Raw genomic sequence first — 22,440 nt, 5'->3', positions numbered from 1 at the left:
ACATGAAAAACAGATAATGCAGTTTAAATGAATATTGACCTAAAAATCCAATCAAGTACTACTACAAATAAACAGCTATTTATGCATATCTAATTCAATCTCGGTGTCATAGGCATAATTCCCAAAACATGAACGGCATAGTTTCCAAGCGAACTACAAATCCCAATACTAGCTTGTAACGTCATCAGGCTGCGTCGCTATAATCGTCACTTCCCCGGTTTTCTTTCTTTTTTCTATAGCAAAGGTAAGGTATATTCAATTCTTGCTTCTGTGTGAACAAAATCCATCACAATCGCCTTAATCGAAGTATTAATATAATCTGAAAACACCACAAAATGAATTCCTAATCTTAGAGACTGCACCTTTTGTAGATATTACTCGTTAATACGCGTTGATGGTGCAAAAAATGCAGGTTGAATCCTCGGCAGGCTGAGGCCGCTGGCTAGTTCCAAACCCATGGAAGCTAAGTGGCTAATAGAAACGTGTTGTAGGTACTAGCCATTGTATATCATTCAAAAGTAGCAACAGTTGTGTGTTATATGTGTTTGTCAATTAGTTATACGCTGTAAAGAGACCTCGTGGAATTCTAAAATAAATTGTCATATGCTAGAAGCGACATTTAAGCTAACGTGGTTGCTCATTGCTTGTCTAAGTTGGCATTTTCAACGACACATCACACATTGTATTACTACAATTCAAGTTAAGTTGGTTTTGAACGGGTCGATTTTAGTGCCACAATAAAGTATGAGAAGTCAAATAGTCGCTAATTGCCAGGATTTGTCGTACGTGGGCAACAACTATAAATGTATCAATTCCTTTTTTTATTTTTGCGAAAGCTTACGACTAGTGTTTTGCAGAAAAGAAAATTCAACAATTCAATGGATTATTCCATGAGAATTTTAATTGCGTGGTTAGTTTGTATTTCAGTGCTGACAAATATGTAGGGGTGAGAAAAATAATTCACCTAATTAAAGTTTTGCACTTTATTTATGCCACAATATTTCTTTTAACACCAGTTTGGAGCATTGCCGTTCAATTATATTGCTTTTTTTTAAACCAGCTTCTTGCTAAATTAATTTTGAATCGCTTTTTTGTTGGATAACATTGAGATTTTTTTGTTGTTGACATGTCCCAACCTCAGATTTTAGTGTGGCACATTATTACTAACTTAAGATTTGGGTCCTTGTTTATTTTTCATTCTACAGACTTGAATTTTCTCTTGTAAAGCATTTTGTTATTAAAGTAACTGACTTGAAGCCTTTATGACTGTGTTAGATGGCAGAGGGGGACGCGAAGGCGCCCGAATTGGCACCCAAAAAGGCGGCCGAAAAGGCACCTGAAAAGGCGCCCAAAAGGCCGGCCGCCGACAAGGCAGATAAAACGCCGGCCAAAAAGGCGGCCAAAAGGTATGGCAAGAAGTACGTGAGACGTAACAAAAAGGCAGCCAAAGGGCCGGCCGCCGACAAGGTAGATAAAACGCCGGCTGAAAAGGCAGAAAAAAAGGAGGTAAAAAAGCCTGGCAAGAAGCACGCGAGCCGTAACCCGGTCCTGGCCCGGGGCATCGGCCGCTACTCCCGCTCAGCCATGTACGCCCGCCGAGCTATGTACAAGAGGAAAACCAAGGTCGTGACGACCAGGGTGAGGACCGCCGCTGCCGCCGCCGTCAACGTCTGGCACCCGTTCCCTCCTAGTGACATTTTTGGGCCCGGCAGGTGGAGAAGAGGCTCAAGGCCAAGCGTCAGCCCACTATAGTCAAGACCGTTGGCGGAGACAAGAACGGGGGCACCCGCGTCGTCAAACTGCGCAAGAGGGTACGTGTGGATGGACACATGGGATGTTTTCCAGCCTGTTTCTGTACGCATGTGTTAAAAGTCTGACCCTCATGTTGGTGCAGCCCCGCTACTACCCCACAGAGGATGTACCCCGCAAATTGAGGAGCCATGGGAAGAAGCCCTTCTGCCAGCACAGGAGGCGCCTGCGCGCCTCCATCACGCCAGGCACCGTCCTCATCCTGCTTACCGGCCGTCACCGCGGAAAGGTAAACCTGAACGGTACTCGGTCGTTTGGTAGCCCGGAAGGTTATTGATGATTACCATTTAAATCGTTGCTCAAATTCCCTAAATACAAACTGTGAATTATTATTTAGTCATACTTAATGCCCTATTAATTATTAGGCCAAAGAAAAGCTCCAAATTTCCCGTACTTTTGTTTTGTTGGAGAACTTGTTAAGACCCTGACTGACGTCCCTTCCTAAGGGGACAACTCATCTACATACAAATTCTTATACACTCACACTCAGTGAAACTGCTCAGAGCCATTGTTGGCTTTTATTGATGCATAGACCGTGTTGTTTTACCTTGTTTGGTCGCCTGTTGTTTGGGTCTGGGCGACCAAACGACCGCACACGAAGCTGAACGATATCGGGGAGAGAGAAAAACACATTGCCATTTTTTTAAGAGGGTGTTTTTTTAAATTTGTCAGGAAAATGAAAGTGGTGCTCAATTTGTGATTGTCTTGCAGCGCGTGGTCTTCCTGAAGCAGCTCGCCAGCGGGCTCCTGCTCGTCACTGGTACGTCAAATAAGTTGTTGGCAGTGGTGGACACCCAAACAAAAGGGTGGACTTTTGTCGACGCCAATCAGTTTTAATTGGGTTTTTTTTTTTTTTAGGTCCCCTGGTCTTGAATCGAGTGCCTCTGCGTAGAGCTCATCAGAAGTTTGTCATTGCCACCACCACCAAGGTGGACATCACCCCCATGAAGCTCTCCCAAGATCTCAATGACGTTTACTTCAAGAAGAAGAGGCTGAGGAGACCCCGTCACCAGGAAGGCGAGATCTTTGACACGGAGAAAGAGGTGGGTTCTTCAACTTGTACGTTAAAAAGCCATAACAATGTGGGATTTTCCGTTAAGAAGTTGTTGGGTTCCTTGCAAATGACTCTTGATTTCTGCCCCATCCGTCCTCATTGTAGAAGTACGCGCTGACCGATCAGCGGAAGCAGGACCAGAAGGCCGTGGACTCTCAGCTCCTGCCACTTATCAAAAAAGTTCCCCAGCTCAAAGGATACTTGAGGGGATCCTTCTGCCTCTCCAACGGGGTCTTCCCTCACAAGTTGGTTTTCTAAACACGTGAATAAAACTTCTCAACGGCCACTCCTAGTGCGACCTTTTTTTTCTTCTGAAGCGTAAAAAACTCAAATGTTCAACTTTTTATTAATTATAATATTCTTAACTCTAAAGTTTATAGCTAGCTTGGTAGTTGGAGAGAAATGTTTTTGTTTTATTAATTTTAAATATTTTTCCATCTTGCTTGTTAACCTTCCAGTCTTAACTTAACATCAAAATGCACAATGTGACTTTTTTTCCCCAAGTTTGCCTTTATTTACAGTGTGGGCACATAAAATAAGCACTGGATGCAGAAAGCTTAACATGATTTAATTTAAAAAAGACATGTAACAGACAAAAATAAATACATGTTTGATTTGTTTAGATGGCCACATTTTTAATCCTCAAAACCAAAAAAAATAGAAAGCACAAACAGGTAGTTGCAACCCCCCAGGAATGAGTGCCTTTGTCAGTCAGTAACACGCGGTAGTTGGAATTAGTGTACACCCTTTCTCAGCCCGACTTAAAGAGCAAGATGGCCACCTGGCCCAAGTAGAAGTAGATGAAATGTTTGGTCTCGTGGGTCACGTAGCTGCCAAAATTTCTTCCCACGATGCAGTGCCAGGTCGGGTTGTATTTCTTGTCAAATTCCTGCCACACATAAATAAATGGGTTTTACATGCAGTGTGGCCTGAAAATAAGTTAGTTAGTCTTGCACATTGCTACTTTAAGACTTAGTAAATTTCCCTTTATGTCAATTGAAGCTTTGATTACCCATTAGTGATGTAAGATGTGCAACATAGTAATAAAATGTTTGTTACATCATGTTGGCTCAGTACAGGGTGTTCCAAAACATTGCATCAATTCCATTTGTTTACCCAAAATCGTCTGCATTTCTCTGATTGCATATTTGACTTACCACACAAACATTAAATACATTTTTAACCCTTTGTAGGGCACATATTTAGGTTATCTGTAATGAGGCCAGTGTTTTCATTTTTAATTTGATCCAATTTGTGGATATTAAGTGTATTTAATTGATAAATTGATATATGGTAAAAATGACTAAAATTTGTCACTTGCCCTAAAAGGGTCAAATCTATCTTCCTATAATGCATTTTGCATTTTTCTAAATTGATGCAGGGTTATTTTTGCTATAAATAGAAGGGGGAGGGAGAACAGGAAGTTCACTTTCTAAATAAAAATCCTAAATTGCTTAGAAATATTTCTATTCTGATTCCTGCAGCCGTTGACGAAAATAAACGATTACCTTTACGTTTAATCCAAACGAAACATTTTATTGTTGCCTGATGATCATTCTGCTATTATATAATAACTCCTATGAGTGGCCTTGTTGAATCCACTCATATGCTGCCTCTTTTTTTAAATCACGTTTGACTGACGTAAATATGCAGCCAATTTTATCCAGGTCACCTTTTTGATGTAGGCAGCGATGTCTTTCTCAATATTGTACTTTTCCAGGGCTTGGGTGGCGCACTCCACCGCGTCCTGCTGCATGTCCTCGGACATGTCCGCGTTCTTGATCACCGCTTTCCTTTCAGCCATGGTCGCCCTAATAAATCACCACCAAAAAAAAAACAATCACGCATTTATTCATTTTTTGGGGGTGTCACCAAGCGTTACGTAAAGATCACAGCGCCGTGTATTTTGTTTCCACTCGCGTTGCATAACTTCCACCGGTGGACGCTTGTTTCTATGGCGACGCCACAATAATATTTCACCTTTGCACCCCCCCCCAAAAAAAATATCAAATCAAGTTGAACTCAAATCAACACATGACGCAGCAGACCTTGTTGACGCCGCTATTATTTATACGGATGCACAAATGCATCAACGGCTCACAAAACGGCGTGTTGTTATAATAACAGCAACTGGATCCAAATACCAACATTTTGCAACATATTTCCGGGCAAAGTAGTTAGCATTATCAAGCTAAATCAAGCAATGCTAAGAAAAACGAGCAAGCTGTTGATTGTAGCGCCTCAAGCATTCGTGCATTCGGTCTCCACCAACGCGCCTTTTTAAACCCGGTCGCGTCCACGAAATGCAACCATTCTTCGAAATCAAGCCACAAATTTGTCCATTTCCACCTACTCACCTTTTGCCTGAAGTTGTGGTTCGATTTCCAGCGAGAATGCGTCCAGTCGGGTCAAACTCGTGCTAAGTGGTGCACGCGAGATGATGTGGGTGTGTAGCGCAAAGGCGCTGAGGCCACGCCGCGGTTCATTGGCTGATGTCGGCGGAGAGAACGTCGCGATTGGCTGACGACGGCTCTTCTCGCCGCTTTTTCTCCTCGCATTTTATTTCGGACCGTCATGCACTGCGGGGTCATCGTTGCCGCGGAAACCGCGAGCCTACCCATTCATATAAGCCACGCCGAGCTAAGGTGAGCGTCCTTTGTATTTATTTTGAACAGTTGTGGACTGTCAGGGCATGCAAGACCTTCTCTGCCGGCCTAAAAATATATGAATCACAGACTATTGTTATATTTTGCCCAATAATAATGAATAATTCCAAATTGTTTGTCATCTTACGTTCATTGCTTTTCCCTGGTGATTGCTTCCAGGTGTGTGTTTTCATATTTAAGCATTTAACCAATCACATTTCAGCCATTGTTTGTTGCCTTGCAACATAAAATAAGCCTAGATAAAACTGTTGCTTTAACCAATCAGATTTCGCGTTGGCGACACTAGTGCCTTGACGCGGGCGTAGGGATACGTCATCGATTTCACAAAGTGATAGAGTGGACTAGCCAGAGCTAACAAACTAGCTGTAGCTAGCGGCACAGGCAAATATATTGTTCTGTTGATTTAATAGAGGTTTTGTCAACCCACAATGGCCGAGGGAGGAGAAGAAATGGATATTTCGCTATCGATGGGCTGTTTGCTGTCGTACTATTCCCTTCAAAATATTCCGAAAATGATGCACACAAATGTCCTCACAATCGGAGAACGCACGACCACTTGCCAACGAGCAGCAGTCTTATCAGCGATCGCACCGCTGCTCATGGGAGCTTCGGGGGCGCTGGCTAGCGGCTCCTTTTAGCTTGTAGCATCTGTGTTCGCATCCCCTCCAACGGCGCCTGTGATAGAGTTGCTACCGGGGATGCTGTTGCGAGCTAGTAAGGCTTTTTTTCTTTAAAAAACGACATAGTATAGTAAGGCTTTTTTTCCTTAAAAAAACGACATAGTATAGTAAGGGTTTTTTTTTCCTAAAAAAACGACATAGTATAGTAAGGCTTTTTTTCCTAAAAAACGACATAGTATAGTAAGGTTTTTTTCCTAAAAAAACGACAGTGTATATAGTAAGGCTTTTTTTCTTTAAAAAAACGACATAGTATAGTAAGGCTTTTTTTCTTAAAATACGACATAGTATATAGTAAGGCTTTTTAATTTGTAAAAAATGACCATGTATAGTAAGGCTTTTTTCTTTAAAAAATGACCATGTATAGTAAGGCTTTTTATTTTTTTAAAATGACCATGCAAAGTAAGGCTTTTTATATTAAAAAAAAAAAACGAACACACTCTTTTACAGCATCAAGACTACAAAAATGGCGACTATAGTACGTCATCTTCCAAACATGGTCATTGAGTCGGGAGGACAAATCACCTCCTATGGGCGTGGTTACGCCCATTGGTGACGCAGGTGCGTAAATTATGCACATGCGCAGCACCTCGCCCCTTGGCGCAGCCATTTCGCCGTCAGTCGAACGACTAGCACCCAAACGAGGTAACCCCTAGACTAGAGCAATTTACTGGCCTATGTGCATTTTTAACACCCTACCGGGAGATTTTTTTAGGAATCAATTGAGCCAAAACGCCAACAAATCTGTTAGTTTATTGCCAGGTCGAACACACCGTCGACATTTGAAGTATGGGCTCCTTGGCATGTCACTAGCTAGCTTAGCATTAGCCTCACGACATTTGACTTCAAAAGTATTTTGTCCGTATTCTCTCCATTATTGAGTCGTGGGGGAAGACTTCTCATTTTATCAAACAAAGCCGAGATATCAACGGTCAGTTTGCCAGGTGAAGGTGTGTTGAATGTAATGATAGTTTTCACTGCGATTGCTAAATGCCCTTTTCCAATTTGTAATTCTGTTTTAAAACAAAAATCATTTATACAAAAATTGTCAAGCCGACTTCCTCCTAGCTTTTAACATCAGTCTGTATATTGAATCGCTTTGTCTGGAAAGGGGAAATTAGCACCGAGCACTCACTAACTTATTTTCATTCTTTATCTTGATTATTTACTTGAAGATTTCTCTTTCCTGTAATAATTGTTTGCACTTCCCAAATAGCTTGGTTCAATCAAGATGCAGCTATTCCCATGTGTCCAGAACCATGCACACCCTTGAGGGGAGAGGAGACTGGGCCAAGGTATCAAGGTAATACTAATTACCCCCCAAAAAACCACCTAAACCTATCTGTTGAATCTCCAGTCTATGTATATGATAACTTTTGCTCTATTTTTTTTTTGCATGTACCAGGTCCATGGTGATGTCCAGACCCTGGAGGACCAGGTGATCTTCCCAGGTTGCCCACTTGAAGATGATGCATCGTCTCTGAACTCTGCTCTGAGGTTAATACCGTATTTTCACGCCTATTTGGCGCATCGTTTCTTACGCCGCAGTGTCAGTAACGAGTGCTATTTCTGTATTTTAGACACACAAAGCACGCACTATTTCGTCAGACGCATATATATTATAATTTCATATGGATTAAGATTGAAATGCGATAGCGCTGGCTACCGGAAGCAGGTTATTTCCGGGTTATATTGTAATGTATCCAAGTCAAAACATTCCAATCTCACATTATTTTATTGACTAAAGTTGCAATTTACTAACCCCCCTCTTATTTTATAGGTGATGTCCCGATCCCTAAGGTGAGGAGGATTTCTTTTTTTTTTTTCAATCAGAAATTTCAATAAAAGAGATTTGAGTGTCATTTGTCTTTGTTAAAACACTTGGAGAAAAAAGACCCAAGACCCTCAATGGTCTTTTTTTTTCCTTTAATTTTTGGTGTTTATTCTAAGTGTTGCTTTTGTCTACAAGTGGAGAACACCAGCTATGCCAATCAATGTGATCCTAAGTGTGCAAATGTATTTCTTTGAATAAAAATTATAAAATGTCATGTTGCTTGCATTCCTTTGCTAGTTTTATGAAGAAAAATACATGAGTATATTTCAAAGGTTTTATTTTCCCACAAAATGGGGTAATTGAGAAGTTCACATAGGTCTTCCAGCATTTAAAGATGAGGTGGTGTTTCCATTGATGAATCTCTTCTTGGCACTGGATGGAATTCTGGGGAGAAAAAAAAAAGGGTCAAAGCACAATAGACTAAGTCCAACATTAAAAAAAATAGACTGGGGGCCAGTTAGGTCAAAAGATTTGACCAAAAAACAATAATCATAAGTTAGGTTTTACCAACATCAGAAGGACCCATCTCTCTTTTCCGATGTGGTGGGAGATATGGAAAACCTACTGGATAGGGGCCCTCAAGATGTTGGTGTCAAAGGCTGTGCCACACTCCAAAGTCACTTTTCTTTAGCGTTGATTTGGTAAACTTGGGTGGACCTTGAAGAGAAGCAAAATAGAGTATTTTTAGTACACATGACATGAAAATAATAAACCAAATAACCTGAAAAACAGGTCTTACGTCATACACGACTTCTTTGGTCTTGTAGATTTGGACAGCTTCCACCGTCTCCGTGGCTTTAAACCTCTGCAAAACACCACAGCATGATTATGCAATTGCTTATTTAACCATTTTGATGCACAAATGACTCACAAAGCTCTTAGACGGAGGAAAAATGGTTGTTTAAACGAGTCAAAAATGACCCCTGCGCTACGGTTGAATGAATGTCTCGCTTAGGTTTTGTCAAAACCACATTTAAAAATCAAAAGGTCCAAGCCCTGAAGTCTTCCTTTAGGAAAGGGAAGGGCAAAGGTATATACGTATTCTAGAGGTGTACTGTTTATTCCTTACACCTCCACTTGATGGCACTAGTGTGGGTGTGAGTTATCCACACAGGATCTTGCTATTAAAAATCAACACCAACCCAGTTAAAGTGTCTTCATTCAAAATTGGAGTGTATCATGATGCTAAACAAGCTAATTTAGGAAAGCCGTGAACACTGGTCGCTGATATCTAAACATTACTGTGACAACAAAATTTCCCGACTACGGGATGAATAAAGTTTTCCAATCCAATTACACGGGTAGAGGAATTAGAAGCTATTAAAAAAAAGACTCACTTTGCCGACAAACTGCTCCTTTTTGGCCGTTATGGCCACATTCTTGAGGTTTCCCAGCAGTCTGTCCTCGTTGAGGGACTGAAACACACAATGGAAGGGTTTCTTTTTAAACATTAAAAGCAATAGGTGACGCAATGTAGCCAACTTGCTAGCAAACATTTGTGTTTGCATCCACGTCGGGGCTACATCACGCCAATGAAGCACGTTCCCGTCAAAAAGCACTCTTGAAATGAGAACTGGGGCTACGAAATCCCGAAAAGACAAAGTACCGAACGCGCTGCATTGTCCTGGAAGAAGTTTGTCGGCTCTTTCTTCGGGAAATCGTCAATTCTGAGCAGCTCAGCAGTACAACGCGCCCAGCCTCCGGCTCATCCGCCATTTTGAAAAATGGCGGCGTGGCGGCGGGTCTTTTGAACTCTGACCACAGCCACGACTCGGCCACGCCTATTACACATAGACACAAAAAAAGAGATCGTATTCATCATAGAGTGCATTAGTCAGGGGGCTGGGGCTGCAAATACTTTTAGGTTGGGCATTAATACTTCAAAACAAATACATTGTTTTCATAATAACGTACTGTAAATACTTTTTGGTTGGGCTTTAATACTTTAAGATACAATATTGCACATTATGAACATTGCGGTGACATGCACTTCAGTGTTTGTTTTTAACTTCTAAGGTTACATACTTGGATATGCTTTTTCAATTGGGATTCATTTGGCTAAAGCAGGGGTGTCAAACATACGGCCCGCGGGCCGGAACCGGCCCCCAAGGAGGTTCGATCAGGCCCGCAGGATAATTTGAAAGTGGAAAAAATGCCTAAAAGACATGGAATTAATATTTTTAATTTGCTGCAATTCGTGGATTATCCGCTAAGGGGCGCACTCTTTCCATCAGAGTAGAAGACAAGCCGCATCACTGAGACAGACTGAAAACAGCAGCAACTCCATAAATTTTCAGTATGTATTGTATGTGTATGTATGTTTCATGTATGAAGTTTACAGATTTACAGGACAGGCGAACACTTTCTTCATTACACATTTAAAATCACTCTCCTTAGTTTGTAAGGTGCACGCAGGGATTACATTTAGATTTTATATGCGTATGTGTAAGTGGTTTAAAAATTCCACCATAGAAAGGCTGATTGAAAGGACGGACACTGCGCATGTGCTTGATTTACGCAGCTGCGTCACCAATAGGCGAACCACGCCCATATTGTCCCGCCATATTGAATGTGGAAAAAATGGTGGCTTGCTTACCGCACTCAATGTCCATGTTTTGAAGATGACGTAGAACTGTTGTGATTTCTGTGGTCTTGATGCCATAAAACACTACTACTTACTTATTCATTTGATTATTTATTTGTCTGTCTGTTGTTATTTGTGCACTATGTGTTGAAAGCTTTAAATCTCACTATACTTGTATACTGACAATAAAAGCATTCAATGAAGAAAAAAAAACAGTATGTGTCTCGGGCAGCCCAGGGGCGCAAGTGGTTAGCGCGTCGGCCTCACGGTGGGAGACCTGCGTTCAAATCCAGGTCACGTCCACCTGTGTGGAGTTTGCATGTTCTCCCCGGGCTTGTGGGGGTTACCTCCGGGTACTCCAGTTTCCTCCACATTCCAAAAACATGCATGTTGGTGGAATGTGGGAGGAAACCAGAGCACGCAGAGAAAACCTAACATGCAAACTCCACACATTTGGACCGAGCAGGATTTGAACCCAGGTCCTCCACTGTGAGGCCAACACACTACCAACATGCTAACCACTTATCCACTGGGCTGCCCAGGTTATCATTTATGCTTTTTTAAATGTGTCACAGCTGTAGCTGCAGTAAAAAAAGTTTTATAGCCATAAAGGTTATTGGATTGATTAAGACATAGCACTACAAGGCCTAGTGGTGAAATGCACGGTTTTGAAGAATATACATGTTAGTTATCATTTTTTTTAAAAACTACACATGGAGCTGCAAGTCTACACACTACTGTTCAATTTTCAACAAAACGTAAACTCAGCAGAAGCACGTCTTTTTTTTACCCCACAATTCTTTATTTGAAACCATTTCATTCTGTTTTGCACGCGGGTATTGTTCAGACTCAAATAGCTCATTGAACTAATATGATACATGCTTTAAAAATAAAATGACAATGCAAGTTGACAACCTTGTATTGACACAACCTCAAACACTACAATCATAATTGGACGCAACACTCTTATCAAATTAAAATATACGATTCAAAACCACCACTCAAGCCAACAGGTAAAATGAGCAACCTACATCATAACCGGCGATTTACAGGTTTAAAGGAGCAATGGGCAACATTTGCACTTCAATTATTCATTAAATGGCCCTCATATTTCAACAGCCATTAAAGCAATGTTTCTCCATGATTTTCTGTAAAAACGAAAAATAGTACAGTAATCCCTAGATTATTGCATCTTCACTTATCATGAATTCAGTACTTCACCATTTTTTCTGCTATTAATTATTTAAACTTTTCTTTTTAAGTTCATAAAAATGTGAAAATCCACACTGAAACTCGGAAGCGGACGCCACTCTTGCTACTAGGACTCAGGACTGAAAAAAAAAAAGTTATGATCGAGTTGACCCTACCTACTTCACGATTTTTCGATTATCGCGGCCATGTTCTGGTCTAACTGAACTTATTGTCCGAGGGAATACTGTAAGTATTTTTCTATAAAATTCTAAAATACACCTCTGCATAACTTTGACAGTTAGCGGGCCACTTCATTCTGCCGAGTGAATTTGCAATGACACTTTATTCTTGTCTGGCTTAAGTCGCAAGATCCCATGTATTGCTCCAGCACCCTTGTGAGGATAAGCGGTTCAGAAAATGAATGAACTTTGCTGGGTGCTTGCACATTTTTCAGCAAACCACTAGGGCAGAAAATAACATGACATAAAAAAGTGCATTGTTGGTGCCCAAAATTTCAAGTCACACTCAAAACACGCCCCCAAATAAACATTATCTACGCATGCTGACTTACCACTAAAACCACATGTATAAGACTTGAAACAGAAGTTTTTTTACTCGCTGCGATCTTTTGGCTCCTTGTATTTGTACTGGATGTAATCAAATATGTCTTTCTCACTATCCACCAACAGAGGTTCCCCCGCCACACCTGCAACCCAAGAATTATTGTCATTTCAACGATAATCAGGCGATGTCGACGACCGCCCGACAAGACTATAAGGCTATGTTCTTTCAGCATACAAAACACGCATCTATTTTTTTCTGCAGTATGAACAGTCCAATTCATTTTTTTTCTTCTCCCCGATTTGACCCAGGTCAATCTCCCTACCTCCTCAAGAAACAATTATTCGGACATACGCCGATGGACTAAATACGTTGTAAACTGTAGCAATAGTCGGTTGACATGGAAGAGGTGGATCCGATACTCACCAGTCACGCCAAGTGGCCGAATGGTGTACTCGTTGAGTGTGAAACCCTTCTCCAAAGCGTGAGTTCTCATGTTTTTATTGAAGATATCACTCCCGGTGAAATACAGAACACCACAGTAGTACTGGTCCTTGGGGATCAACCTTGAGGGGTTGTGGGCAGTGTGGATGTAAATAAAAGGTCTTAGGATGAATAAAAACAAGTAGTACCTGATATCAATGCGCCTGTGATTGTATTCTTCTTCGTCTTTATCTTCTGGTTGCAGCTGACACACTCCCTGGGGAAAAGGAGAGCGAGACTTTGTACGCCTGGTCTCCCCTCGCTGGGAAAATTGCCAATGTAGCGGTCGGTCTCACCATGTATTTGGAATCCCCTTTGGATAGAGTGTCGGTCACAAAGCCGATAGACTCGAAATGATCTACCACGGCGTGGAGGAGCTTTGGCTGAAGCGCACGTTTGGAATGAAGTTGACGTTGAATGACACAGCAACCCGCTTATCTAACATTTTGCTTACTTGTTTTTCAGTCTGAGAGGTGAATTCTGGGTGGGTTAGCAAAATATCAATATCACCACTTGATGCAGCGCCTGCAAATTTCACACATAGGTCTTAAATCTCAGTAGCCTCAAAAAGTGCGGGGAAGTTTTTACCTCTCCTATAACTTCCGCAGATCGTTCCGATGTATTCCGTGTCAATCCCTGTCAACTCTTGAAGGATGAGCGTCTGCATGGGAACAAAGTTTTCCATCAATTGTTTTCTTGTTTCAAAGAAAGGCGTTCTCCGCTCTATAAGGTGCACGTTCAATGAATGGCCTATTTTAACATTTGTTTCATAGATGAGGCGCACTGGATTATAAAACACAACAGTAGTACTGGTGGTGATGGTAGTGGAAGTCTTAGTAGGGGGTTGTGTTGTACATCCACTAGATGGAGGTGTAGTAGTAGTAATAGTAGTAGTGGTTAGGAGCTGTGTTATAAATCTACTAGATGGAGATGTAGTAGTAGTAATTGTAGTAATGGTTAGATGTTGGATATACATCCACTAGATGGAGCTGTAGAAGTAGTACTACAGTAGTCCATTTAATATCGCAGTTAATGTAGACCAGACATGGCCGGGATAATTGAAAAATTGTGGAGGAGGGTATATAATTTTTTTCTTTCAGTGCTGAGTCCTAGTAGCAAGAGTGGAATCTGCTTACGAGTTTCAGCCTGGAGTATCACATTCTTATGAACTTTAAAAAATAATAACACATGTTCTTTAAAAAAAATAATTAATAGCGGAAAAAAAATTGTGAAGTAGTGAATTCGCGATAAGTGATAATCGAGGGATTCCTGTAGTAGTAGTAGTGGTTAGGAGTTGTGTTATTTCATCTAAAAATAAACCAATATTATATACATATATGTCCATATAAAAAGCGCATGGCGGCCCGGTGGATCAGTGGTTAGCGCGTCGGCCTCACAATGGGAGACCTGGGTTGAAATCCAGTGTGGAGTTTGCATGTTCTCCCTGTGCCTGCGTGAAATTCCTCAATCTATGTGAAGTAATTGGAATACTGGAAGACAGTTTTGGTATCATTGGAAAGCTCTGAATATCCTTTGTAGAGCTCATAAGGATTAATGCGATTGGATGCACTAGGTGGGAGATATTTAGGTTTACAAATGCCCTCTACAGAGGACAAATTTGAACTACTGGTAGTCAGGAGGATAGTACTGAAAATTTGGTACTAAAAAAATAGTACACATACAGTAGTTACACAAATGATCCTATAGTATTTTTCTCTTCATTTTTCAAGACCCAAATGTAGAGTGCACTAACTCACTGACGGTGCCGCCACCGAGTAAAAAAAGAAAAGAAAAATACTACCTCCATCTTTTCCATCTCAGTTCGCGGAATCCTTTTCTCAAATTCCTCAAAGTACCTAACCAGTACAAAATGATCCATTTATCAGCAAACATCATTTTGCTAATGTTTAATGTCAGTAAAACATATACTCACTTGAGCCCAATCTGTTGGTGATGGTTCAGCTTGTGTTCTATCTTCTTCAAGTCTAAAAGCAGACAATCCAAAGAAAACTCAAAACTTGACGCCAAAGATGAATTCTAGAAAAAAATATCGTGTAAAAACCTCAACAAACCTTCGAGACTTTTCACTCCTTCATCGAAGAACTTCCTGGCAGCAGCGGGGCTAAAGTGGACACCCCCCCAAAAAGAAGGTCTCATTATTCTCTTATTCTTAGGACTAGATTTCAACATGATATCTTGGAGACATACCCAATTCCCGTTACTCTTGTGAGAAAATTGATGGAAGAGCTGGTGTCATCGTTTCGAATCTGACGAGCAGAGTGGAAATCATAGTAACACATTTTTCCTTCATAATAATTTAAGTGTCACTTGATTAAAACACCTTTTCCAGTTTCCGTAGGGTTCCTGTTTGTAGGTACTCATCAATCTTTTCAGCTATTTTGGCGCCAACGCCACCCTGTAAACACAAACTTGTTATACCAACACGGCACTACAGTTATACCTCTTCTTACGAAAATGTACTACAAAGTGGACGGCTTTTGGCTCTGATAGAACGGACTTTGCCGCCACCTGGCGGTCAAACACATGCATTACGTCTCCCAGTATAACGGCAGCGGAGGGAACTATTTCAGCGTTGCAGGGCACATTTTCACATGCGTTATTTATTTTAAGACATTAATAAATCATTTCCTTATATTTTTCTATAATTTTTGTGTTTCCTTACATCTTTCATACAAAATTCGGACACTTGGACCAATTTTTAAGGGTTTAGTTGTGTGAGGACAGTGGAACGAATTTGAGAATTTACATATAAAGTACATCTGTACTTAAAACAATTTTCAAATTAGGAAAAAAGAACCGGTTAACTTCGTAAGTAGAGGTATGAATGTACACTGATTTCGTTAGCGAGTACTAAGCAGTAATGTGCCGATGCTGTGCAATATGTAATCTTAAAAACCTAGTTTTCAACAGCTGATCCAATTAATCTTAAACTCTTATCCCAGATAATTTTGGGTGCAATAGCAAAAAATATATCTATATAAAAACCTTGCACGTACCAGTTTCTTGGCTTCTTCGCCATTTTTGATCTTTTGAGGGTACTTTGCGATTGTAGAGGCTGCCTTCCTAAAATAACAAGTATAAGGAGACAAATTTAGACAATGAACTCAACATTTTTATCGTAGGTCTTGGCAGCGTCACTTCCTTCGTTGCATTTATTCACTTAATAGCATTGCAAGACATAAAATACAAAGATTCACAAGGATAAAAAGTAAGAATAATAAATAAAATAAATAAAAAAAAAAAAAATAAAAAAAAAAAAAATAATAATAATAAAAATTTAAAAATTTAAGTGGAACATGACACATAACACATAACTTCACACCTTCCTCACACAGTCGAGGACACTGTATGCGTTGCCGCGGCACACTGCAAGAGAAATGCGCTGTAACAGCCATTGACACTCGCGTGGCTCGTTTGAAACAGCCACGAGCCGGGAACCTACTTCTAACAGAAACTTCAAAGTGGAGTCCCCACATACACCTGAGGTTTCGAAGGCTATGGGCTGGAACAAGTATCTATCGACAAGCGGTGCATACTTGACAGCCTTCATTGACTCTGCCTTGTTCGCAGCTGAGCACGCTTTTATTGCAGATGAAGCAATTGATGATTGAGAAAAGGTATCAACAACTGTCACATCCCACGTCAAACACTTTCCCATCTTCCATGGAAAGATCGACAAGCCGTCAGGCCTTCGCTCGTCTGCACGCACCAGGCCACTTGGCTCGAGGATTGAAGGAACACCAGCCTGACATAGTGCGCGTTTAACGATGTCGTTGATGTTGGAGTGACGAGGGAAGCGACCAGCTTGGACACGGCAGGACAAGGGGTGGAGAGCTCGGCTATCTATTGAATGACCACACTTACACGGAATCGGGTCGCAAACTTTGACACCAAGACGATGAGCAATCGAGATGCGAAGCTCATCGGGGGAGAGCTTATTGCCCAAAGTCACACTTGGCAAGGCATTCAGCCAAGTCCCGGAGGGAAACGTCGACGCTGATAATATTCGGCTGCGGTCCCACTGATTCGAGGAATCGATCAAATTGCCTTTCATCCTCAGGCAATTGATTTCGTCCCACTCTTTCTGAGCTCCGAGATGTATTGGAGTTGAAGAATGACATTCATTCCAGGCATTTAGTGCGCCATCAATGTCAATTGATTTGTGAGGATCAATTTGAGATGAAGACAAAACAGGTCGCACTAACTCAACTGTAGAATAGAATGATGACAGAAAAGAGGGGAGGGACAAGTCAACAAGGGAACGGATACCAATGCCACCGTGACGAATTGGGAGTTTCGACTGATTCCATGCGGACTGTGAAAAGTCAACATTCAGCAACGAGGATAAACAATCTTTTATGACATGGTCGAAACTCTGTAAACAATTCATGTTGCGAAATGTCGGGGAGCTTCTCATCAAGTATTGAAGTTTGGGAATGAAGAGACAATTGCGTAGGATGAACATGGCCTGATGATTGTCAATTTGGCAAAGATTTGAGGTTAAACGCTTCAAGTCATTGAGTCGTGCATCAAGGAACTCTTGGATTGAATCTTTGTGGAGAGGTGCACCTAACAATGACCATTTATTAGTAGGTGCAACAACAATTGAGGGGAAGAGGGTAGGTCTTATTACCTGTATGCATTGTATTTGTGAATTGCCCTGTTGACGTTTTTCTCGTAGTTAGCCAGCTCTGGAAACACAAGAAAAGGATGTTAATGTCCCCTTTTGTGATGACTAAATAGCGTACCTCTAATTTTTTCATGCACAATTGATGACACTTTTGTTTTAACATTACAAGGCGCTCATCTGCATATCTGCCTCTTTGGCTTCCATTGATTTGGACTGTCAAACATTCAAAAATGACTGGACTTTTACCACCATCAAATGAACTGAAATATAAGCATTCAAGTTCAGTCCTCCCAGTTTAAATGAATTGGACGCCCGAAGATGTCAATGGTCGACAGTGAGTTAAAAATTGAGAAGATAACTACTTCAGAGTGTTACTTGGGGTCTTAATCAAAGTGGATTTGTTATATTCATTTTAATTCAATTAAGTTAGCATTTAGGATTCATTCATACATGTATTTATAATTCTACAATGCGAAAAAAATAGAAAAGATGATTAAAATTATATCATATTTTTTTTTAAACTGACCAAAATTAGCTAGTTGCCTGACAGAAGATTCAGTCTTAAATGATTTCTCACCTATTCATTGACAGGTTGATTTAATCACAGGAGTTAATGGCAAATACAAATGTCCCATTGTAACTTGTGTTTAGCCTAGCAATGCGGCTAGCTTTTTTTTCTACATACCCACAAGGAAGTCGGTGATTCCCTCGTTAAGAGATTCCTGCGGCGCTTTTCTTTTGCTCATGGCTGAGTCGTCCAATCTTCAAACATTCGGAGACGATTGCAAAGATTTTTTGACACTCTTATAACACGGTGAATGCCTTTTGAGAAAGCTAGCGTGTAGCTAGCACATAAGCTACGTGAACAATGACTGAAACACGAGAGGAGGGATCAGACGCGGTGGGGGCGTGGCATACACGATGACGTCAGAAAGAGGCGTGTCTATTTGTTGGGTGGAAGCAAAGGAAACTGAAGATGCGTTGTGATTAATGATACAATTTTACGGGAGAAAAAAATACTTTATTTGTGAAGCTCATTTTACATTGAATACATGAAAAATGTAAACGTGCACTTAGTTAATGTAAACAATGTTCATACTTGCAAAATAAAACAAACACAAGTTCATATCAACAGTCTTATTGCAAATTGAATTGTTTTGTAGTTTTGTTTAAAATGTGAGGCTGACTATATAATAGATATAAAAGTTGGAAATACATATAAATAGATAGTACTTTTTGAAGTTTTGTATTCTACATTTTTTTATGATCAGTTTGCTCATCCAGTATTTGTATTCAAACCAACTAATAGTAGTATCTTACAATGTACAACAGTATATACAAAGCATAAAAAGTCATTTCTATTTTTTAAAGCTCTTATCTCAGTCAAAACCACATCATCCACTAGAAATATGCATTTCTAAGTTATTCTGTAGTTGGCAGTTTCCCACTTCATGGTATAAAAAGCGCGCCTTTTTAAGTTAAGTTAGTTTAAGTAATTTTACTCACAGTTGTAATCCAACATGGTGGTGGACTTTGGGTTTAAATTTGGAAAATTTCAAACGATGGATGCTTCTAATTCACACGTCATGAATTTATTTTGATAAAAACTTTATCCCTGGAAAATATACTGATGGCTTCCTCGATCTCACAAAGTCTTTTATCGAGAAAAGCGCGGCGCGAGCGAACGCTCAAATTGTCCGCTTTGAGTGGAAGCAACACCAACTCTGTCACCATAGCGCGATGATCTATGAAGAAGAAAAACAACAACATAATGAACCATTCATTGTACAGTCTGTTAAACTGTTGAATTTAGAACCAAGGAATCGGGCATACTCTCTTTGAGCGTCTTCAGAGATTGTTGCCTTTCGCTGTCGTCCATTAAGATGTACCCATCTGGAACTGATGGATTGAGCTTCTTCCTTTTCTCCTCCTCCTCTTTATGCCACTGTTTCTTCCTCTGTTCTATGCTGTGTGTAGGCAAACCTTGTCAGGCTATGTGATAAAACGCACTTTGGGTGGATTATTCTATAAAAACGTCACCCACTAGTGAGGAACCTGGCCTATAACAGCAGCGGGCAATGGTTTATCCCGCAGGTTTGTCAGAGACTGCGACCTCTGCATGGTTTTTCCTGCCGCCCGTGCATTATACTTGATAAAGTCTACCGTCTGGCTTTTCACCTGGAAAAGAATGCACCAACAGAGTGAAAGGAAGAGTATCAATGAGGACAACCGATCATGTTTGGGTCATATATGATCAATTCATTTGAAGTGGGAGAGCTTTGCAACTATGTGTCCCAGTTCAAACAGTTTGGTCATGGCATTGGCTGTAACTGGCTTTTCTTACTTGCAAATTCTTTTCCTGTTCGGTTGAGTAAGAGTGACGCAGGTTCACAGCGGTGGAAGTGGATTGTGGTCTTGGTGGTGCTTTATTTTTAGAGTGAGCCTTGAGAAAGTTTCGACATTGCGGTTTCACGGCCACACTGGCAATCTGCAACAGGAGCCCTTTTTAGAAGTGCGGTTAAGTGGTTTACACTAATGCGTGAAGAGAATCTGCTGGTTGGCACTACGCAGTAGAACCTGCTGTTTAAATATGAAAAAAAATGCAATGTTTTGAAGTTAGCCCAATGCTCTCTACACCCTTCAGAAAGGAAAAATAATGTTTAGTTTCCGTGAGGGGCTGCCATCTCTCCCCAGGTTCCAAAATCTTCTACCTCCAGGAAACAGCCGTTCTAATGTCAACAAAAGACGTTTTACTGGACTTTTTTCGGCTTTTAAACTTTTAAAGTTTTCATTTTCCATGAAAAATATTCATAATACATATACTATAAATTATCTCAGAAAGCTAATATTGGGATGGGAAATGGTCTCAACAGCATCAGAAACTTATGCAAAAGAAAGAAAAAGAAGGAGTGTGGCACTCAAGTTGCACAGACTCAAGGACAGTTTCTTCCTAAGAGCCATCACCATACCCAACTCGAATTCTGCACCTAGGAGGACCTAAACAAGACTAATGTCTTATCTTGTACTTGCACTAAACCTCCCTAGGCTGCTAACCACTTTAGTCACTTTTGTACCTACTTATTTATGTGACCACTTATTCATGTTGAGTACTTATCTGTGTTGACTACTACTTATTTATGTTGACTACTTATTTATTTATTACTTATTCATTGTTGATTTATTATTATTATTATTTAGTGATTATTTATTTGTGCCCTTCATGATGAAGCTTTAAATCTCATTATACTCGTATAATGACAATAAAAGCATTCAATTCAATTCATATATTATGAGTAAAATGCAATTTTTCAGGAGCATAAATCCTTCAAGCATCGAGCAGTCAAACGGTTAATGTTGTGATTTCCATATCCGAAAGTGACTTTGGATTATAAATGAATTCCACTGCTTGTATGCAAGAATTGTAGTGATTGTTACCTGTAAGTCTTCCATAAATTTGGATGGGACATTGTCGTATTTGGTGGACGTCCACAAAGCTTTGAGTGGAGTGGAACGAGACCTCTCAGCTTCCGTTTCTTTGCATTGCCTCTGGATTTCCCGAAGACGCTGGATATTCTCTTTACGGAAGTTGAAATGTCGCTCTTCTGAGGGAGATAAAATGACAGATGGTTAGACTCCATCAAAACCAAAAATCCAAAACAAAACAAAAAAATACTGCCTGACTTGGTTTGGGCATCTCCGTGGTACGAAAACAATCCGCTTCCAGGATCTCTCTTATGATGCCTCTCTGCCCACGTTCTAGAATATGGGACGCTTTTGGGTTGATGCGTGGACGTCTCGCCGTGCCTCGCGTACTGTAGCATTCGGGGTGCATTACGGGATCTGGAGCGAAGGGCCCCGACAGCAGGGTCGCCGTGTCCCCCTTGTTTCCTTCCAAACGGCACATAGCTGGAAGGAAAGAGCTTCATCAGAATCCTCCATTGCACCCATGCATCCATCCAAGATGACCAACCTGAAGCAGGCCTTTTGTAAAACTGGGGAAACAGTGACGGGTCGGGGGGGATTGGTCCACATATCGATGAAGGCCCCTCACCCATTGGAGAAAAGCGGTGCTGCGTGCATTTATAAAATCACCAAATACGCATTCATAACCTTGAAATGGATCCATACATATTTGCGTATTACCCCATAATGACTGATGTAATTGCAATTTAGCACAGGGACAAGTCCAATCTTAAGTAAAATAAATTATAAGAGTGTGACGTCGGCAGGGGGGAGGGGGGTTGGAATTAGACTCGCTGAAGTCTACACGTGATCGTAAGTAAACAATACGTCGAGCATAAATCATAAAAGGATACGTTTTTGTTGAATTCGCCTTTACCTCGATATTGTTTCCCAGCGCAGGATTAGTAAGCCACGCAGGTTGATGACGTTTGTTTGAGCCTGAGTCTTCGTCTCCATGACAACGGTGTTAGTAGGCCCCTTTGAAGCCTGCGAAAATAAAATAAAATTAGAAACATTACATTTTTGGTGTAGCAATATCCACATTGCATAAATATGTGAAAGTTCATTTTCTTTTTCATTCATTTTGGACGAAATATTTGCAACCGATAACTAATTTGAACCCCATGTCTTAATACCACCTTCACCCGATTAGCTTTTGAAATACAAAGTCGCCCCCAAGCGGGGAAAATGTGTCACTTACACACAAACTATGACTAGTATTCATCAATTACTATATCTGTAGTTTAAACCATTGGAAAAAACTATTAAATCGAAGCATATAAAATCGCTTTAAAAATCCTTTCTATTCTTGGTTCGATTAATGTCTCTGTTCATGTTTTTAATCTATTTTGGGCACAGGTTATTTGACATCATTCATAAGCAGCACAAAATTGTGATTCTCTTTTAAAAATGATGACGCCATTGCCGATAGGTATGGCATCACATAGATTCTTTGGCGTCATTCAGG

The 22,440-nt window shown here is 40.6% G+C and overlaps 4 protein-coding genes and 2 long non-coding RNA genes across 9 annotated transcripts; 2 read left to right on the top strand and 4 right to left on the bottom strand.

The window, feature by feature from the left end:
• The first annotated feature begins 130 nt into the window (after positions 1 to 130).
• rpl6 (ribosomal protein L6) lies at positions 131 to 3,149 on the top strand. Its single transcript, XM_077600313.1, has 7 exons — positions 131 to 244; positions 1,276 to 1,638; positions 1,713 to 1,811; positions 1,895 to 2,038; positions 2,521 to 2,569; positions 2,668 to 2,852; positions 2,969 to 3,149. The coding sequence occupies exons 2-7, from the start codon at positions 1,276 to 1,278 to the stop codon at positions 3,119 to 3,121; spliced, it is 993 nt and encodes a 330-aa protein (XP_077456439.1). The 5' UTR covers positions 131 to 244; the 3' UTR covers positions 3,122 to 3,149.
• Positions 3,150 to 3,410: 261 nt separating this feature from the next.
• On the bottom strand, positions 3,411 to 5,387 carry dynll1 (dynein, light chain, LC8-type 1). The gene is made up of 3 exons (XM_077600314.1): positions 5,221 to 5,387; positions 4,536 to 4,674; positions 3,411 to 3,752 (listed from the first exon to the last, which is right to left on the bottom strand). The coding sequence occupies exons 2-3, from the start codon at positions 4,665 to 4,667 to the stop codon at positions 3,615 to 3,617; spliced, it is 270 nt and encodes an 89-aa protein (XP_077456440.1). The 5' UTR covers positions 4,668 to 4,674; positions 5,221 to 5,387; the 3' UTR covers positions 3,411 to 3,614.
• On the top strand, positions 5,378 to 8,252 carry LOC144074119 (uncharacterized). 2 transcript variants are annotated; one of them, XR_013300240.1, is made up of 5 exons: positions 5,378 to 5,508; positions 6,657 to 6,851; positions 7,423 to 7,509; positions 7,612 to 7,900; positions 7,987 to 8,252. It is a non-coding gene; the product is annotated as an uncharacterized LOC144074119 (long non-coding RNA). The 2 variants fall into 2 exon arrangements; XR_013300241.1 differs by lacking the exon at positions 5,378 to 5,508 and adding an exon at positions 5,857 to 6,243.
• A 48-nt stretch (positions 8,253 to 8,300) lies between these two features.
• LOC144074120 (uncharacterized) lies at positions 8,301 to 10,223 on the bottom strand. 2 transcript variants are annotated; one of them, XR_013300243.1, is made up of 5 exons: positions 9,647 to 10,223; positions 9,378 to 9,455; positions 8,787 to 8,845; positions 8,548 to 8,697; positions 8,301 to 8,424 (listed from the first exon to the last, which is right to left on the bottom strand). It is a non-coding gene; the product is annotated as an uncharacterized LOC144074120 (long non-coding RNA). The 2 variants fall into 2 exon arrangements; XR_013300242.1 differs by having other exon boundaries at positions 8,780 to 8,845; positions 9,647 to 10,222.
• A 1,181-nt stretch (positions 10,224 to 11,404) lies between these two features.
• Positions 11,405 to 18,402, bottom strand: polb (polymerase (DNA directed), beta). The gene is made up of 14 exons (XM_077601517.1): positions 18,196 to 18,402; positions 17,514 to 17,571; positions 15,877 to 15,943; positions 15,201 to 15,275; positions 15,068 to 15,126; positions 14,932 to 14,981; positions 14,793 to 14,844; positions 14,661 to 14,715; positions 13,448 to 13,520; positions 13,314 to 13,384; positions 13,156 to 13,242; positions 13,009 to 13,076; positions 12,803 to 12,942; positions 11,405 to 12,521 (listed from the first exon to the last, which is right to left on the bottom strand). The coding sequence occupies exons 1-14, from the start codon at positions 18,254 to 18,256 to the stop codon at positions 12,427 to 12,429; spliced, it is 1,011 nt and encodes a 336-aa protein (XP_077457643.1). The 5' UTR covers positions 18,257 to 18,402; the 3' UTR covers positions 11,405 to 12,426.
• Positions 18,403 to 18,526: 124 nt separating this feature from the next.
• enkd1 (enkurin domain containing 1) lies at positions 18,527 to 22,134 on the bottom strand. 2 transcript variants are annotated; one of them, XM_077600907.1, is made up of 8 exons: positions 21,850 to 22,134; positions 21,481 to 21,580; positions 21,192 to 21,416; positions 20,946 to 21,112; positions 19,855 to 19,998; positions 19,555 to 19,688; positions 19,344 to 19,477; positions 18,527 to 19,255 (listed from the first exon to the last, which is right to left on the bottom strand). In XM_077600907.1, the coding sequence occupies exons 2-8, from the start codon at positions 21,563 to 21,565 to the stop codon at positions 19,095 to 19,097; spliced, it is 1,050 nt and encodes a 349-aa protein (XP_077457033.1). In that variant the 5' UTR covers positions 21,566 to 21,580; positions 21,850 to 22,134; the 3' UTR covers positions 18,527 to 19,094. The 2 variants fall into 2 exon arrangements, with proteins under 2 accessions (XP_077457033.1, XP_077457034.1); XM_077600908.1 differs by lacking the exon at positions 21,850 to 22,134 and adding an exon at positions 21,827 to 21,845.
• Between the last annotated feature and the right edge of the window lie 306 nt (positions 22,135 to 22,440).

Source organism: Stigmatopora argus, chromosome 5 (genome assembly GCF_051989625.1).
Source record: "Stigmatopora argus isolate UIUO_Sarg chromosome 5, RoL_Sarg_1.0, whole genome shotgun sequence".
NCBI classification, from domain to species: Eukaryota; Metazoa; Chordata; class Actinopteri; order Syngnathiformes; family Syngnathidae; genus Stigmatopora; species Stigmatopora argus.
Note: the sequence above shows the minus strand (reverse complement) of the source record. Positions and strands in the feature narration are given on the sequence as shown.

Coding starts and splice junctions, on each gene's coding strand:
- rpl6 (XM_077600313.1), top strand. CDS start 1,276: ATGGCAGAGGGGGACGCGAAGGCGCCCGAATTGGCACCCAAAAAGGCG. Junction 1,812..1,894: donor TCGTCAAACTGCGCAAGAGG/GTACGTGTGGAT, acceptor ATGTTGGTGCAG/CCCCGCTACTACCCCACAGA. Junction 2,853..2,968: donor TCTTTGACACGGAGAAAGAG/GTGGGTTCTTCA, acceptor TCCTCATTGTAG/AAGTACGCGCTGACCGATCA.
- dynll1 (XM_077600314.1), bottom strand. CDS start 4,667: ATGGCTGAAAGGAAAGCGGTGATCAAGAACGCGGACATGTCCGAGGAC. Junction 3,753..4,535: donor TCGCTGCCTACATCAAAAAG/GTGACCTGGATA, acceptor TATGTGTGGCAG/GAATTTGACAAGAAATACAA.
- polb (XM_077601517.1), bottom strand. CDS start 18,256: ATGAGCAAAAGAAAAGCGCCGCAGGAATCTCTTAACGAGGGAATCACC. Junction 15,276..15,876: donor GCGAAGAAGCCAAGAAACTG/GTACGTGCAAGG, acceptor TTGTGTTTACAG/GGTGGCGTTGGCGCCAAAAT. Junction 14,716..14,792: donor CACCAACAGATTGGGCTCAA/GTGAGTATATGT, acceptor TGTACTGGTTAG/GTACTTTGAGGAATTTGAGA.
- enkd1 (XM_077600907.1), bottom strand. CDS start 21,565: ATGGGTGAGGGGCCTTCATCGATATGTGGACCAATCCCCCCCGACCCG. Junction 21,113..21,191: donor CACGGAGATGCCCAAACCAA/GTCAGGCAGTAT, acceptor TATCTCCCTCAG/AAGAGCGACATTTCAACTTC. Junction 19,999..20,945: donor AATTTATGGAAGACTTACAG/GTAACAATCACT, acceptor CTCCTGTTGCAG/ATTGCCAGTGTGGCCGTGAA.